The 15,835-nt window shown below is 45.4% G+C and overlaps 1 protein-coding gene across 3 annotated transcripts in view; it reads left to right on the top strand.

Moving 5' to 3' along the window:
• Positions 1-15,835, top strand: part of ift122 (intraflagellar transport 122 homolog (Chlamydomonas)) — a 211,307-nt gene that overhangs the window by 156,027 nt on the left and 39,445 nt on the right. For all 3 annotated transcript variants that reach the window (XR_013886242.1, XM_080184780.1, XM_080184790.1), the window contains exon 23: positions 11,921-12,021. Coding sequence is in view for 2 of the 3 variants with exons in the window: in XM_080184780.1 (XP_080040906.1) it covers positions 11,921-12,021 (101 nt within the window). In the remaining variant the exon portion in view is untranslated. The remainder of the gene's footprint in view (positions 1-11,920; positions 12,022-15,835) is intronic.

Below are 15,835 nucleotides of genomic sequence, written 5' to 3' on the forward strand. Positions count from 1 at the left end.
TCATTGACTACAGCTCAGCCTTCAACACCATTATCCCTATAAAACTCATCTCCAAACTCCATGGCTTGGGGCTTGGCTCCTCCCGCTGTGACTGCATCTGAGACTTCCTAACCTACAGACTGCAATCAGTAAGGATAGGTAACAATACCTCCTCTGCAATCATCCTCAACATCGGTGCGCCGCAAGACTGTGTCCTCAGTCTCTTACTATACTCCAATGCACCTTTGACTGTGGCCAGATTCCCCTCCAACTTGATTTTCAAGTTTGCTGATGACACCACCATTGTGAGTTGGATCTCAAACAATGATGAGATCAAGTACAGGAAAGTGATAGAACTGGTGCAACGACAATGATCTCTCCGTCAATATCAACATAATGAGGAGATAGTCATTGACTTCAGGAAGTGTAGTGGAGGACATGCCCCTGTCTACATCAGTGGGAGTGAAGTAGAAATATTTGTGAGCTTCAAGTTTCTAGGTGTCCAGATCACCAACAACTGTACCGGTCCCTCCATGCTGATGCTATAATTAAGAAAGCCCACCAACACCTCTACTTTCTCAGGAGGCTAAAGAAATTTGGCATGTCTGCTACGACTCTCACCAACTTGTAAAGACGCACCATAGAAAGCATTCTTTCTGGTACCATCACAGCTTGGTATGCCCAAGACTGCAAAAAACTACAAAAGATCGTGAACGAAGCCCAGTCCATCATGCATCCGTTGACTGTGTCCAAACTTCCCTTGGAAAAGCAGCCAGCATAACCAAGGACCCGATGCACCTCAGACATATTCTATTCCACCTTCTTCCATTGGGAAAAAGATAAAAAAACTCTGAAGTCATGTACCAGCCGACTCAAGAACAGCTTCTTTCCTACTGCCATCAGACTTTTGAATGGACCTACCTTGCATTAAGTTGACCTTTCTCCACACCCTAGCTATGACTGTAACACTGCATTCTGCACTCTCCTCTATGGTCCGGTATGCTTTGTCTGTATAGAGCGCAACAACCAATACTTTTATTATTTTCTAATGTACTAGTATATAGTGAAATCAAATCAGACCCTACTGTGTTATCATCATTAATCCTCCATGTTACTTCCTCAAAAATTTTGATTAAATTATGACATGACCTTCCACTAACAAAATTATCCAGACTGTCTCTGATTAATCCATTCTTTTCTAAGTGACAGTTTACCCTTTCCCTGAGAATTTATTCTAGTAATTTACCCACTGAAGTCAAGCTTGAGCAGCATATAATTAATTGGTGTATTTCTTGCACCCTATTTAAATAATGGTGCAACATTTGCAGATCTCTACTACCTTGCCTTTTATCTAGTGAGAATTGGAAAGTGATCCTCAGACCATCTGCTATTTCCTTGCTAGCTTAATTTAATAACCTGGGAGACAATCTATTTGGCCATGGTGATTTATCCAACCTCAAGGATAACAGTCCTTCTATTACTTCCTCAATTATTATCCCTCTATTCTAATATTTCTAAAATGTTGCACTCCCCCTCTTAGGGTGGCACAGGATTAGCACTATAGCCAGGGACCGGGTTTGATTCTCATCTTGTCTGTGCAGAGTTTGCAAGTTCTCCCTGTGTGTCCATAGGTTTCCTCTGGATGCTCCGGTTTCCTCCCACAATCCAAAAGATGTCTTGTTTAGGTGCATTGGCCATGCTAAATTCTTCCTCAGTGTACCCGAACAAGTGCCGGAGTGTAGCGACTTGGGGATTTTCACAGTAACTTCATTGCAGTGTTAAAGCGGGAAAGTGGAACTGAGCCACGACAGATCAGCCATGATCTTATTGAATGGCGGGGCAGGCTCGAAGGGCTAGATGGCCTACTCCTGCTCCTATTTCTTATGTTCTTATGTTCTTATGTTCTTAATGTAAGCCTACTTGTGACTAATAAATAAACTTCAACTAGAACTGCATCATCCCTCTCTTTAATGAAGACAGAGTCAACATACTCATTGAGAACCCTGCCCAGATCTTCTGCACTCACGCTTAAGTTATCTTGTACATCCCGGATAGGTCCTACCCTTTTGTTAGTTATCTTCTTGCTCTTAATGCACCGATAAAACATTTTTGGAATGTCCTTGATTTTACCTGCCAATATCCTGAAAGATAGAGTATGAAGCTAAACTAGCTCTAAATATAAAAAATGATGGTAAAAGTTTTTACAAATATATAAAGAGAGTGGCTAGAGTGAACGTTGGACCCTTGGAGGACAAGATGGGGGATTTAGTGGTGAGTAATGAGGAAATGGCTGAGGCTTTGAATAAGTTTTTTGTGTCGGTCTTCACGGAGGAGGACACAAATAGCTTGCCAAATATTGAAGATAGAAGGATGGTAAGAGATGAGGTCCTTAATGCAATTACTGTCACTAGAGAGGTAGTGCTTGACAGACTAACGGGACTGAAGGTAGACAAGTCCCCGGGACCAGATGGAATGCATCCCAGGGTTCTGAAAGAAATGGCAGAGGTGATAGTGGATGCCTTAGTAATTATTTATCAAAATTCACTGGACTCTGGGGAAGTGCCAGAAGATTGGAAAATGGCTAATGTTACGCCACTGTTTAAAAAAGGTAGCAGACAAAAGGCAGGGTTAGCTTAACGTCCGTAGTTGGTAAAATGCTAGAATCCGTCATCAAAGAAGAAATAGTACGACACCTAGAAAAGAACAGTTTGATCAAGCAGATGCAGCACGGATTCGTGAAGGGGAAGTTGTGTTTAACGAATTTATTGGATTTCTATGAGGATGTGACTAGTGTGGAAGACAGAGGGGAACCAATGGATGTGGTGTTTTTAGATTTCCAGAAGGCGTTTGATAAGGTGCTTCACAAAAGGTTGCCATAAAAGGTTAGGGTGCATGGAATTGGCGGTAAGGTGTTAGCGTTTATAGAGGATTGGTTGTCTACAGGAAGCAGAGAGTTGGAATCAGTGGTTGCTATTCTGGTTGGCAGTTGGTGACTAGTGGAGTGCCGCAGGGATCGGTGCTGGGGCCTAGCTTCCAAAAGGACTGGAACAACTTGCTGAGCTTCTCGATAAGTGCAGGACCAGCAGCTTTATAGATCTCTGTGGGTATGGTATCTGCCCCTGGGACTTTGCCACTGGATAACAGGCTGACTGCTTTTGTGACTTTGGCTACTACCGGTGGGTCATCCATGGCGCTGTTGATATCAGCCAGGGGAATCCTGTCTATTGCCTCATTGTTAATTGATGATGGTCGGTTGAGGATGGCTTCAAAGTGTTCAGCCCATCTCTGCAGGATTTGAGCCTTCTCTGTAATGAGAATTGTTCCATCTGTACTCAGCAGGGGGGAGCTCCCGAGAGATTGAGGTCCATAGAGAGGGTTGAGGGCTTCATAGAACCGTTTCAAGTCGTTTCTGTCAGCGTATCCCTGTATTTCATCTGCCTTGGCGCTCAGCCAGGCATGCTGCATTTTACACAGTTTATTCTGGACTGTCCTGCGAGCACTGGTAAAAGCATTTTTCTTGGCAACTGGAGATGGGTCATTCTGACAGGCCCAATGAAGATGGTGCTTTTCAACAAGTAGAGCCTGTATCTCCTCATCATTCTCATCAAACCAATCATGCTGCTTGCGGATGGTGGGCCTGAGCGTTTTCAGCGCAGATGTATGGATAGCATTCCTAAAGCATTCCCAGTCATCCTCGGCACTGCCTGCGCGGTGTAGGTCAGCAAGCTTGATGATGTTTACTACCATGCTGAATGATGCTTTCCAGGACAGTGTTGCTGGAATCAGCCTCAAGTACAGAGTGGATGGAAAGCTTTTCAATCTGAGGAGACTTCAAGCTATTACCAAAGTGAAAGAGACTGTTCTGAGAGATTTCCTTTTTGCCGATGACTGCGCCCTGTATGCTGGCTCAGAGCCAGAGTTGCAAGTCAGTATGGACAAATTTTCCACAGCTTGTGATGACTTCAGACTCAACATTAAAAAGACCGAAGCCATGCAGCAGCCTGTTTCTCATGCACCGTACACAGAACCCATGATCACAATCAAAGGGCAGAAACTACAGCTAGTGGACCAGTTCACTTAATTTGGCAGCACCCTCACCCAAGCAGTGACTATTGATGCAGAAGTTAACTGCAGAATAGCAAAGGCAAATTCTGCTTTTGGTAGACTGCGCTCCACTGTGTGGGAAAGTTGAGGAATCAGCCCAGCAACAAAACTGAAGGTCTACAGTGCCATGGTACTCACTTCCCTCCTGTATGCCTGTGAAACGTGGACTGTGTATTGAAGGCATGCAAGACAGCTCGATCTTTCCACATGACTTGTCTTCACAAAATATTACACATCAGATGGCAAGACAAATTACCAGACACTGAAGTTCTCTCTTGAGCAAGTGTACCATCAGTCCACACACTGCTGATGAGAGCGCAGACCCGGTGGGCAGGACATGTCATTGGTATGTCAGACGAGTGCATACCCAAGCAGCTCCCTTTTGGGGAACTCTCTGTTGGAAGACGCTTGCATGGAGGGCAGAAGAAACATTTCAAAGACACACTCAAAGCCTCCCTGAGTTTGACATTGACACGACCACCTGGGAAATGCTGGCACAAACCCGCCCTACCTGGCGCTGCCTCATCCACAAAGGCTGTCAAGCTCACGAAGCAAGGTGTGTTGCTGAAGCACAACTTAAGCGCGAGCTGCGTAAGTCCAGAGCCACTAGCACAACAAATACAGTGTCTACACAAGTCTGTTCAATATGTGCCAGGACATTCCGTGCTCGAATTGCCTGATCAGTCATCTTCAGACACACCGCAACCAGCCTCAAAATGACTAATGGTGTTGAGGTCCTCATCGATGACAGTGGATGAACAACAACACATAAAAGGTTACAGCACGAGATAAGAGTTTTTCCACTTGCTCACCCATATCTCTTGATTTCTTGAGAGATTAAAGAGGGGTGCCAGTCTTGAATATATACAACCGAGGAGCATCCACAACCCACTGGGATAGACAATTCCAAATATTCACAAACTTCTGTATGAAGAGATTTCTACTCAGCTTAGTCCTAAATGATCAATTTCTTATGCTAATGCTGTGACCCAGTATTCTAGATTCCTCAACCAAAGGAAACAGTATTTCTGTGTATGTCCCATCAAGCTCCTTCAGAATATTATATGCTCCAATAAGATCGCCTGTCAAACCAGTGTTCATTTTATTCATTCAAGTGATGTAGGCTTCGCTAGCTAGGCCAGCTTTTATTGCGTATACCTAATTACCCTTGAGAAGGTGGTGGTGAACTACTGTCTTGAATCTCTGCAGTCTGTGTGGTGCAGGTACACCCACAGTGCTGTTAGGGAGGGAATTCAAGGGTGCGTGTCTTGGAGATGAACTTTCAGGTAGTGGTGTTCCCGGGTATCTGCTGCCCTTGTCGCTCATGGTAGCGGTCGTGGGTTTGAAAGATGCTGTCTTGGTGAGTTCCTGCAGTGCATCTTGATGGCACACACTGTTACTGCTGAGCATTGGTGGAGGTGAGAGTGAATGTTTGTGAAAGAGATGCCAATCAAGCTGGCAGCTTTGTCCTGGATGGTGTCAAGATTCTTGAAAGTTGTTGGAACTGCATCCATCCAGGCAAGAAGAGAGCATTTCATCATACTTCTGACTTGTGCCATGTAGATAGGCTTTGAGGAGCCAGGAAGTGAATTACTAGGAGGGATTCCTGGCCTCTAGCCTGCTCTTGTAGCCACAGTATTTATATGGCTTTTCCAGTTGAGTTTCTGGCCAATGGTAACCCATAGAATGTAGATAATGGGGGATTCAGTGATGGAAATGCCGTTGAACTTCAAGGAGCGATGGTTAGATTCCCTTGATTGAAAGCACTGTTGGTAACCCCTTCCACCACTTTATTGATGAATGAAGTAGACTGATGCAGAGGTAATTGGCTGGGTTGGATTTGCCCTGACAACTGATGCCAGGCTCTCTCTCCTTTCTTGAATAGTGGAATAACACTTGTTAACTTCTAATCCTTGGGTTTATGCTTGAATCTAGTGAATTTAGGAAAATCAGAGCTAATGCATCTATTCTCTTTTAGATCCCTAGGATGTAGACTATCAGGTCCATGGGAATTTGTTGGTTTTGGTACCTTAAGTCTCTCCAGTACTTCTTGACTGCTGATATTAGTTACCTTAATTTCTTTAACCCCTTCCTCACCCTTTATTTATGATCAGTACTTTGTGTCTTCTACTGTGAAAACAGACACAAAATATTTGTTCAACATTCCTGCTGTTTCGTCACTTCCCAGGAAAATTTCTCCTGTTTCTGTTTATATAGGACTATTCTAATTTGAAATGAATTTGATATCCAATATAATGTTGAGCTCAAAAAAACGCCTGGTATGCTTATTTCTATCAGATTGCTCAGCAACCTGCATTGGAAAATTCAAGGAAATTACTTACTTAAACAACATCTGGGCTGGGATTCTCCCAAAAGAATTCTAAGTGCTGAAGGCATCCCCTCTGACCCTTGATTTCTTGGGGGGCCCCTCATGATCTCCCTTCACTCCAGCAGCGTTGGGCCGCCAGTTCGCCGTTAATTGGGGAGCTGTTGTAAACCCTGCTGGAGTGAATCACTCCTGGCGGGGGAGGGGGGGGGAGGCTAGCAAGCCTGGAGACTTCAATCACAGGTCTGCTAATAGGATTAAAATGCTCATTTATATATTTAAAGCAGCTCCATGCTGATTTCCAGCGCAGAGCTGATGCCACTGGAAATCTGAGATCCAGAGACATGTGGAGGCCAAGACGAATAGTAGGAAGCCTTCCACTTATATCTCCCAGCCTGCTGCACTGCTGTAGCAGTGCTTCGGGCTGAGAGAATCACCCCTGTAAGTTATTCTGTTTTTCATTTAGTGCAAAATTTTACAATACAGTACATGCTTGAGAGCACAACCCGATATCCATTAGTTATTAATTTATTTTGGTCTCGGGATCTATACTTTCCACGCACATACTCCCCAAGTATCCATACCTAAAGTCCATCCCTCCACCCCCCCCAACACATTCACACTCCCCTAACTACCATCCACGCCCATCATGCCCCCACTCCACTCTCTGCAGATTCCAGACACACCCCCACACTCCTTTCAACCTTTGCACTCATTTCCTCACCCCACCCAATCGCCACACTCTCTCCCTTCACTCCTTCCAATTTCCACACACTCCCCCTCACTTCCTGCAATTTCCACACTCTCCCCCTCACTTCCTCCAATCTTCACATTCTCCCCCCTCGCTTCTTCCAATGCCCACACTTTCCCCTTCACTCCCTCCACAGCCTTTACACTCTCCCCCTTTGTTCCATTGTTATGGTCCAGGCCAGAAACTCCAAGGTGTATTACAAAGTCAGCCTGACCAAAGGTTTTGCGTGTTGAATTTGGCATGGGTGAGCATATGGTGTTTCACTCCAGGTATGATTAAAGTAACCCAATAGAAAGCTTTTATTAAACTACGTTTATTTAAGAACACAATTAACATATAATTTTTAAAAAAGCATGACTTTTACCAATTATAAAAAACTACCATAAAATCGTAGAATTCCTACACAGAATCAGAAGGAGACAATTCAGCCAGTTGAGCCTGCACCAACAACAATCCCATCCGGGCCCTATAACCCCTTGTATTTACCTTGCTACTATCCCTGACACGAAGAAACAATTTAGCATGGCCAATCAACTTAACCTGCATGTCTTTGGACTGTGGGAGGAAACCCATGCAGGCACAATGAGAATGTGCAAACTCCACACAGTCGATGACCCGTGACTGGAATTGAACACGGGACGCTGGTGCTGTAAGGTAATAGTGCTAGCAACTGTGCCACATTGCCGGCCCATTATATTGTATAAACTTTAACAGCTAACTATAATGTTCCAAGCCAAACAACCTCCTATAAACATACACTCTTTACTAGGTTTGGCACAAAAAACAAGTATGCCCATGTGATGCTGGATTTTGCAGCTTTGAACACCTGCTGTGAATTGGTCCTTTGACATGTTAGATTACAACTGAGACTTCCCAAACTTGGAAGTTTCAGCGCACCTTGAGAGAGAGAGCGCGAGATAGAGACACTGCTTGCCTCAAGCTTCTAGCTAGCAACCCCACAGACAGCAGGATTTCCAACACCAGGAAGTGAAAGAAGAAATGATGTGTTCTGCCTCAAGTCCGAACATCTTCTGACAAAAATGAAAATAAAACCCTAGACTTTACTGTGGAAAAATAATGTCCATACATGCATCACCTGACCTGTCAATCATCTCCAAAACAAGCCCCAGTCAGCAATCCCAAGAGATCATTAAAATCCCAGGACACTGCATTAGCCCAGATTAAAATAAATATGTTGTCCATTATAGTGCTTCAGTAACAATTAGAAGTCATCGCTTGCAGACATTTTGGCAACAACACCTCAGCCTGTTTGAAAAAGCTGCAGAGAAGCATGATTAAAATACATTTCTTAAAGGCACAGTCTCATCACACCTCTTAGTCTCTACACTCTTCCCCTCACTCCCTCCGATGTCCATGCTTTCCCCCTCACTCCTTCCAATTTCCACACCCTCGCCTTCATTCCCTCCAGCCTTGATACTTTCCCCCCTCATGCCTTCCAAATTCCACACTCTCCCTCTCACTCCCTCCAATCGCAAAACAGTTGACCTCACTCCTTTCAATCTCAACACTCTCCCCCTCACTCTTTCAGTCTCCACACCCTCCCCTTCATTCCCTCCAGTTTTTACATTCTCCCCCCCTTCCAAATTCCATGACACTCCCTCCAGTCTCCACATTTTCCTTCTTCACTACCTCAGCTTTTACACTCTTTCCCTTACTCCCTCCACTCTCTACACTCTCCGCTTCGCTGCTTCCAGTCTTTACACTTTCCCCCTTGTTCCTGCCAATCTTCACACTTCCTACTTCACTCTCACCAATCTCCACACTCATTCCCTTTGCTGCCTCCAATCTACACACTCTCCCCTTCACTCCTTCCAATCTCCACACACTCCCTTTTCACTCCTTCCTGTCTCCACACGCTCCCCCTTCACTCCCTCCAATCTCCACACTCTCCCCTTTCACTCCTTCCAGTCTCCACACACTTCTCTTTCACTCCTTGCAATCTCCACAATCCCCTCTTCTCTCTTTCCAATCTCCACACACTCTTTCTCACCCCTCCCAATCTCTATACTTACCCCCTCATTCCCTGCAATCTCCGCACTCCCCTTTCACTCCCTCCAGTCTCCACACTCTCCGCCTTTGCTTCCTCCAGTCTCAACATGCTCCCCCTCACTCATTTTAATCTCCACACTGGGGGGGGAGGAGAGAGAGAGACAGAGAAGTGGAATAGGTAGGAGGGGGAAGAGGGAGGGACGAAGAGCAGGGACATGAGAATTTGGGAATGGAGTAAGGGTGGGATGGGTGGGAGAGAGGGGTAAAGAGAGGAAAGAGGAAGAAAGATTGAATGGAGGTGTGGTGGGATGAGGTGGAGGTGTTGTGGGGGGTGGTGGGAGGTTGGTGGTGGAAAGTGTTACCCTACACACCATACATAATCATTTGGGACTTAGGAAAATTTTGCTTGTATATGCAGTCTTGATAACTGTCATTTGATGTTATAGGAATGGCTCTGTATTAAAATGATAGTTAATTGGCCAGTTCTGAGTGCAAATGAAATAGAATGATAGCCAGGTGATTGCAATTGTTTATCAAAAGTGGGAACAATTGATGTAAAATAATGGCAAAATCATTGCAAATGAGTGCACTTGATAAATGAAAGCTGTTGAAAGCAAATAATAAGAAATTATATGAAAATTTTTGACTAGAGATTGAAGTCCTTGTAGGAAGCAGGGTGTGAGGAAGTGTACCCCTAGTAACTTCCTAAAAGCTTCATGTCCATTCTATGCACTTCCTTCTGGGAAGAAAGAAGCAAGAGCAGTAACTCCTCTATAAGATAATTTTCATTTCGGGTTAACTGGACTGACATAGACAACATTTTGGCTGGGAATCTCCCAGCCTGCTGTGCTGCTTGAGTAGCACAGTATGCCAGGGGCATCAGCGGAGGGGCCTGTAGTGGAACTCTCAACTGCATCCGGCTGATCGCGAGTCTCCAAGGCCCTTTTCTCTGATGTAATGAGCCCCACACTGGAAATCGGCGCAGAGCTGATTACCATTTAGAAAACACTATTTCTATATGATTAGCGGGCTTGGGATGATAGTCTTCGGGCCTGCAAGTCTCCCCCCACACCAGAATTTTCAAGTTTGCTGATGACACCACCATAATAGGTCGGATCTCAAACAATGACAAGACAGAGTACGGTAATGAGATAGAGAATCTGGTGAACTGGTGAGGCAACAATAATCTCCCCCTTGATGCCAACAAAATGGAGGAGATAATCATCGACTTCAGGAAACGTAAAGGAGAACATGCCCCTATCTATATCAATGGGGATGAAGTAGAAAGGGTCAAGAACTTCAAGTTTTTAGGCGTCCAGATCACCAACAACCTGTCCTGGTTCACCCTGCCCCATGCCAACATTATATTAAGAAAGCCCACCAATACCTCTACTTTCTCAGAAGACTAAGAAAATTTGGCATGTCAGCTACGATCCTCACCAACTTTTACGGATGCATCATAGAAAGCATACTTTCTGTTTGTATCACAGCTTGGTATGGCTCCTGCTCTACCCAAGACCACAAGGCACTACAAAAAGTTGTGAATGTAGCCCGATTCATCACGCAAACCAGCCTTCCATTGATTGACTCTGTCTACACTTTGCACTGCCTTGGCAAAGCAGCTAGCGTAATTAAAGACCCACACACCCCGGACATTCTCTCTTCTGCCTTCTTCTGTCGGGAAAAAGATGCAAAAGTCTGAGGTCACATACCAACTGACTCAATAACAGCTTCTTCCCTGCTCTTGTCAGACTTTTGAATCGACTTACCTTGCATTAAGTTGATATTTCTCTACACCCTAGCTATGACTGTAACAATACGTTCTGTACTCTCTCATTTCCATCTTTATGAGCCTGATGTCCTATCTATATAGCGCGCAAGAAGCAATACTTCTCACTGTATGTTAATACATGTGACAATAATAAATCAAACCAAATCAAAAGGAGAGATTCCCATTAGCGGGGTTTATGACTGCTCCCCACCAACGGGGAACAGGCATGTTTATCCCACTGGTGGGAACGGAGGCCATTGAGGACGCCCCCAGGATGTCGGGGTGGGGGGGGGGGTGCCCCTTGGGCACTGCTAGCCTGGCATCCTGGCACTGTCCAGACACCAGGGCAATACCAAGAGAGTGGAGCCTATTAGGGGGGGTGGGGCTATTGGGAGGGTGATTGTTTTTTGGGGAGGAGGGGGCGGACCTGCTGCCATGCTGCAATGGGATCGGTGGGGGAGGGAGTCGGGGCAATCGGAGCTGGGGATGGGCAGGTGAGGTGGGCTGGAGACCGGGGTGGTGGGTGTTGGGTAGGCCAGCAATTGCCGGGATGGGGTGTCGAATAGGCTGGCAGTCAGTGGGGCTATTGGGTAACTGGGGAGGTAGGCTGCAAAATAAGTTGAAAATAAGTTGGGAGGCCAGCGATGCAGGGCCATTGCATATGGACCACCTTCCCCAATGACAAATCGGCACATACGGAATGGCCCACTCAGCGGTACATGGCCAGCCTTTCCAGTGGGATGAGGCACCCCTTCCCCCTTCCTTTGTGACATGAATCTATCTGAAGCACTCTGTGATGCACAGAGTGCTGGAGATTCGTTTCCTTGGTATAATGCTTTAAATCTCGTTACTCTGCTACAACTTGTACTTATTCTGATTTTCTCCTTCATTTCTGGGGCCCATTAAGGAAAGTGTGACTGCAAATATAATTAATATAAGCAAAAAACGTAAAGTTTACCTTATTTTATCTTTTTTGCAGGATGAACCTTTCAGTTCCCACTTACCTGAAGCTCTCTTCAATATCTCCCGATTCTTACTTCACAATCTTACGAAAGAAACTCCTTTGGGCATCTCCAAAGTGTATCCTTTTATCACCTGAGCTATTTCACATAGTACTGAAATAGTAACAGAAAATGCTAGAAATGCTCAGCAGGTAAGGCAGTATTTGTGGAGGAAGAAACAGCATTAATTTGAACAGCATTTGAACAGAGGGGAGTACGGTAGGATGAGAGAAGAATTGGCGAATGTGGACTGGGGGAGCGCGTTGGAAGGTAGGTCTGCTGAGGAGCAGTGGAGGATCTTTAAGGAGATCTTTCTTGGTGCTCAGCAGAAATTTATTCCGATGGTCAAAAAGGACCGTAGGAGGAGAGGTAATAAGCCGTGGATAACGAAGGAGGCGAAGGAAAGTGTTAAATTAAAAGCGGAGGTGTTTAGAGTAGCTAAGAGTAGTGGGCGAGAAGAGGATTGGGAGAGGTTTAAATGTCAACAAAGATTGACAAAGAAGTTGATAAAGAAGGGTAGGAGAAACTATGAAGCTGGGCTAGCGCTTAATATAAAAAAGGATAGCAAGAGTTTTTATAAATATATAAAAAGGAAGAGGCTGGCTAGGGTGAACGTTGGTCCCTTAGAGGATGAGAAGGGGGACTTAGTGGTAGGGGATGGGGATATGGCTGAGGTCTTGAATAACTTCTTTGTTTCGGTCTTCACGGGGGAGGACGTGAATAATTTGCCGGGTGTTAGAGATGGAAAGATGGTAGGACTTGGAGGGTCATACCATTTATATAGATGATCTGGAGGAGGGAACCGAATGTAGGGTGTCGAAATTTGCTGATGACACCAAAATTGGTGGAAAGACAAATTGTGCGGAGGGTGGGGAGAGTCTACAGAAGGATCTAGATAGGCTGGGCGAATGGGCCAAGAAATGGCAAATGGAATTTAATGTTGGCAAGTGCGAGGTGGTCCACTTTGGTAGGAATAATGGTAGGAAGGATTATTACTTACGTGGAGAAAAACTGCAGCAGGCGACGGTGCAGAGGGACCTTGGGGTCCTTGTGCATGAGTCGCAAAAACCCAGCTTGCAGGTGCAGCAGGTGGTCAGGAAGGCGAATGGGATGCTGGCCTTCATCGCGAGGGGGATTGAATATAAAAGTAGGGAGGTCTTGCTGTGGCTGTATAGGGCATTGGTGAGGCCGCAGCTGGAGTACTGTGTGCAGTTTTGGGCGCCGTACTTATGCAAGAATATTTTGGCCTTGGAGGGAGTGCAGAGGAGGTTTACTAGGCTGATGCCGGAGTTGAGGGGGTTGAGCTATGAGGAGAGGCTGAATAGATTAGGCTTGTACTCGTTAGAGTTTAGAAGAATGAGGGGAGATCTCATTGAGACGTATAAGATGATGAATGGGATGGATAGGATAGAGGTGGAGAGACTCTTCCCGCTCAGAAAGGACAGTAGGACTAGGGGGCATAGCCTCAAGATAAAGGGGGGGCGGTTTAGAACAGAGATGAGGAGGAACTTCTTCACTCAAAGGGTGGTGAATCTCTGGAATTCTCTGCCCGTTGAAGTGGAGGAGGCTGCCTCACTAAATATTTTTAAGACGCGGGTTGATGGGTTTTTGATGAGAGAGGGGATTAAGGGTTATGGGGAGAGGGCGGGAAAGTGGAACTGAGCCACGACAGATCAGCCATGATCTTACTGAATGGCGGGGCAGGCTCAAAGGGCTAGTTGGCCTACTCCTGCTCCTATTTCTTATGTTCTTATGTAATGGACCAGATTGTTACAGAGGGGTGCAGAAAGCAACAAAAAACAACCTACCCACATCTGCCCACCTGCTCATGTCAACCGATTATGGCATGGGTAGTATATTACCTGGTCAGTAGGCTTGCTAACAAGCCTAATTGATTTCTAATTACTTATTTTACTCTGGTGGGTGAAACTCATACATTATGGGCTCGGCTCAAGGATGGTCAGGAAGGTTATGGGCTAGACACTTTATATAAGGTCAGGATGGCAGATTTCCTTCCCCAAAGAATATTCATGAATTAAATTGGTTTTTACAGTAAACCCCATGTTAGATCACTAATGGTAACTTTTTATTCAGGAGCAGACAACTTGTGGCTTTCACTGCAACATTGCTTCTACCCATTTTTCTTCCCTGTTTATAAACAATACATCTCAAAAACTAATGGACAAATTTCAACAAAACTTGGTATATCGTGAAGGTATGGCTGGAGGGTGAACTGATTATATAGAACACAGAACACTGCAGCACAAACAGGCCCTTCGGCCCACAAGTTGCGCCGATCACATCCATACCTACCAAGCCATAGAACTATCTGTAACTCCCAATCCCATTAAATCCCATATAATCATCCAGAAGTGTTTTAAAAGACCCCAGTGAGTTCGCCTCTACCACCACCGTCGGCAGCCCATTCCACTCACTCACCACCCTCTGAGTGAAAAACTCACCCCTAACATCTCCTCTGTACTTGCTTCCCAGCACCTTAAACCTGTGTCCTCTCGTAGTGACCATTTCAGCCCTGGGAAATAGCCTCCAAGAATCCACCCTATCTATTCCTCTCAACATTTTATAAACCTCTATCAGGTCACCTCTCAACCTTCGTCTCTCCAGGGAGAAGAGACCTAGCTCCCTCAACCTATCTTCATAAGGCATGCCTCCCAATCCAGGCAACATCCTTGTAAATCTCTGCACCCTCTCAATAGCCTCCACATCCTTCCTGTAGTGAGGCGACCAGAATTGCGCACAGTACTCCAAGTGGGGTCTGACAAGGGTCTTATACAGTTGCAGCATTACCTCCCGACTCTTAAACTCAATCCCTTGATTAATGAAGGCCAGTACACCATACGCCTTCTTGACCACATCCTCCACCTGCGAGGCCGATTTGAGCGTCCTATGGACCGGACCCCAAGATCCTTCTGCTCCTCAACACAGCTAAGACTCCAACCCTTGATATTGTACTCCTGCATCCCATTGGTCCTGCCAAAATGGACCACTACACATTTATCCACGTTGAAGTCCATCTGCCACTTCTGCGCCCAGTCTTGCATCCTATCTGTGTCACGCTGCAACTTCGGACATCCCTCCAGACTATCCACAACACCACCAACCTTCGTATCGTCGGTGAACTTACTAATCCATCCCTCCTCTTCCTCATCCAGGTCATTTATGAAAATGACAAACAGCAAGGATCCTAGAACAGATCCCTGGGGCACTCCACTGGTGACCGACCTCCATGCAGAAAAAGACCCATCCACAACCACTCTCTGCTTTCTGCAGCAAGCCAGTTCTAGATCCACAAGGCCAAATACCCTTGGATACCATGCCCTCTCACCTTCCCAAGAAATCTTGCATGGGGGGACCTTATCAAATGTCTTGCTGAAGTCCATGTAAACCACATCCACCGCTCTTCCTTCGTTCACATTTTCAAAGAACTCAACTTGGCTTGTAAGGCACGACCTGCCCTTGACAAAGCCTTGTTGACTATTTCTGATCATTCTAAACTTCTCTAAGTGCTCATAAATCTTGTCCCTCAGAATCCTCTCCATCAACTTACCAACCGCTGAGGTCAGACTCACCAGTCGGTAATTTCCCGGGCTATCCCTGTTCCTTTGATTAGTTGTTGATGAAGATCTAAATCTGGATCCTGAAACTTTTTAAAGCATTCTTTTGTTAACATTAGGAGATAGGGTGACTTTACTTCATCTCGAGAATATTGTGGGTTGTTTGATTGTTTTAGAATGTTGTGGATTGACTCACCTCTTGTGTTGGAATTTATCACAGCTGTCAAAATGTGAACAGAGTTTTCAGAGCAGGTTGTTGGAGGTGCATCAGTCCAAAACTTCATAAGTGAGATGGAATCTCTTAATAAAAAAATTAAT

This window comes from Carcharhinus amblyrhynchos, chromosome 3 (genome assembly GCF_965287045.1).
Source record: "Carcharhinus amblyrhynchos chromosome 3, sCarAmb.v2.hapA, whole genome shotgun sequence".
Taxonomy (NCBI): Eukaryota; Metazoa; Chordata; class Chondrichthyes; order Carcharhiniformes; family Carcharhinidae; genus Carcharhinus; species Carcharhinus amblyrhynchos.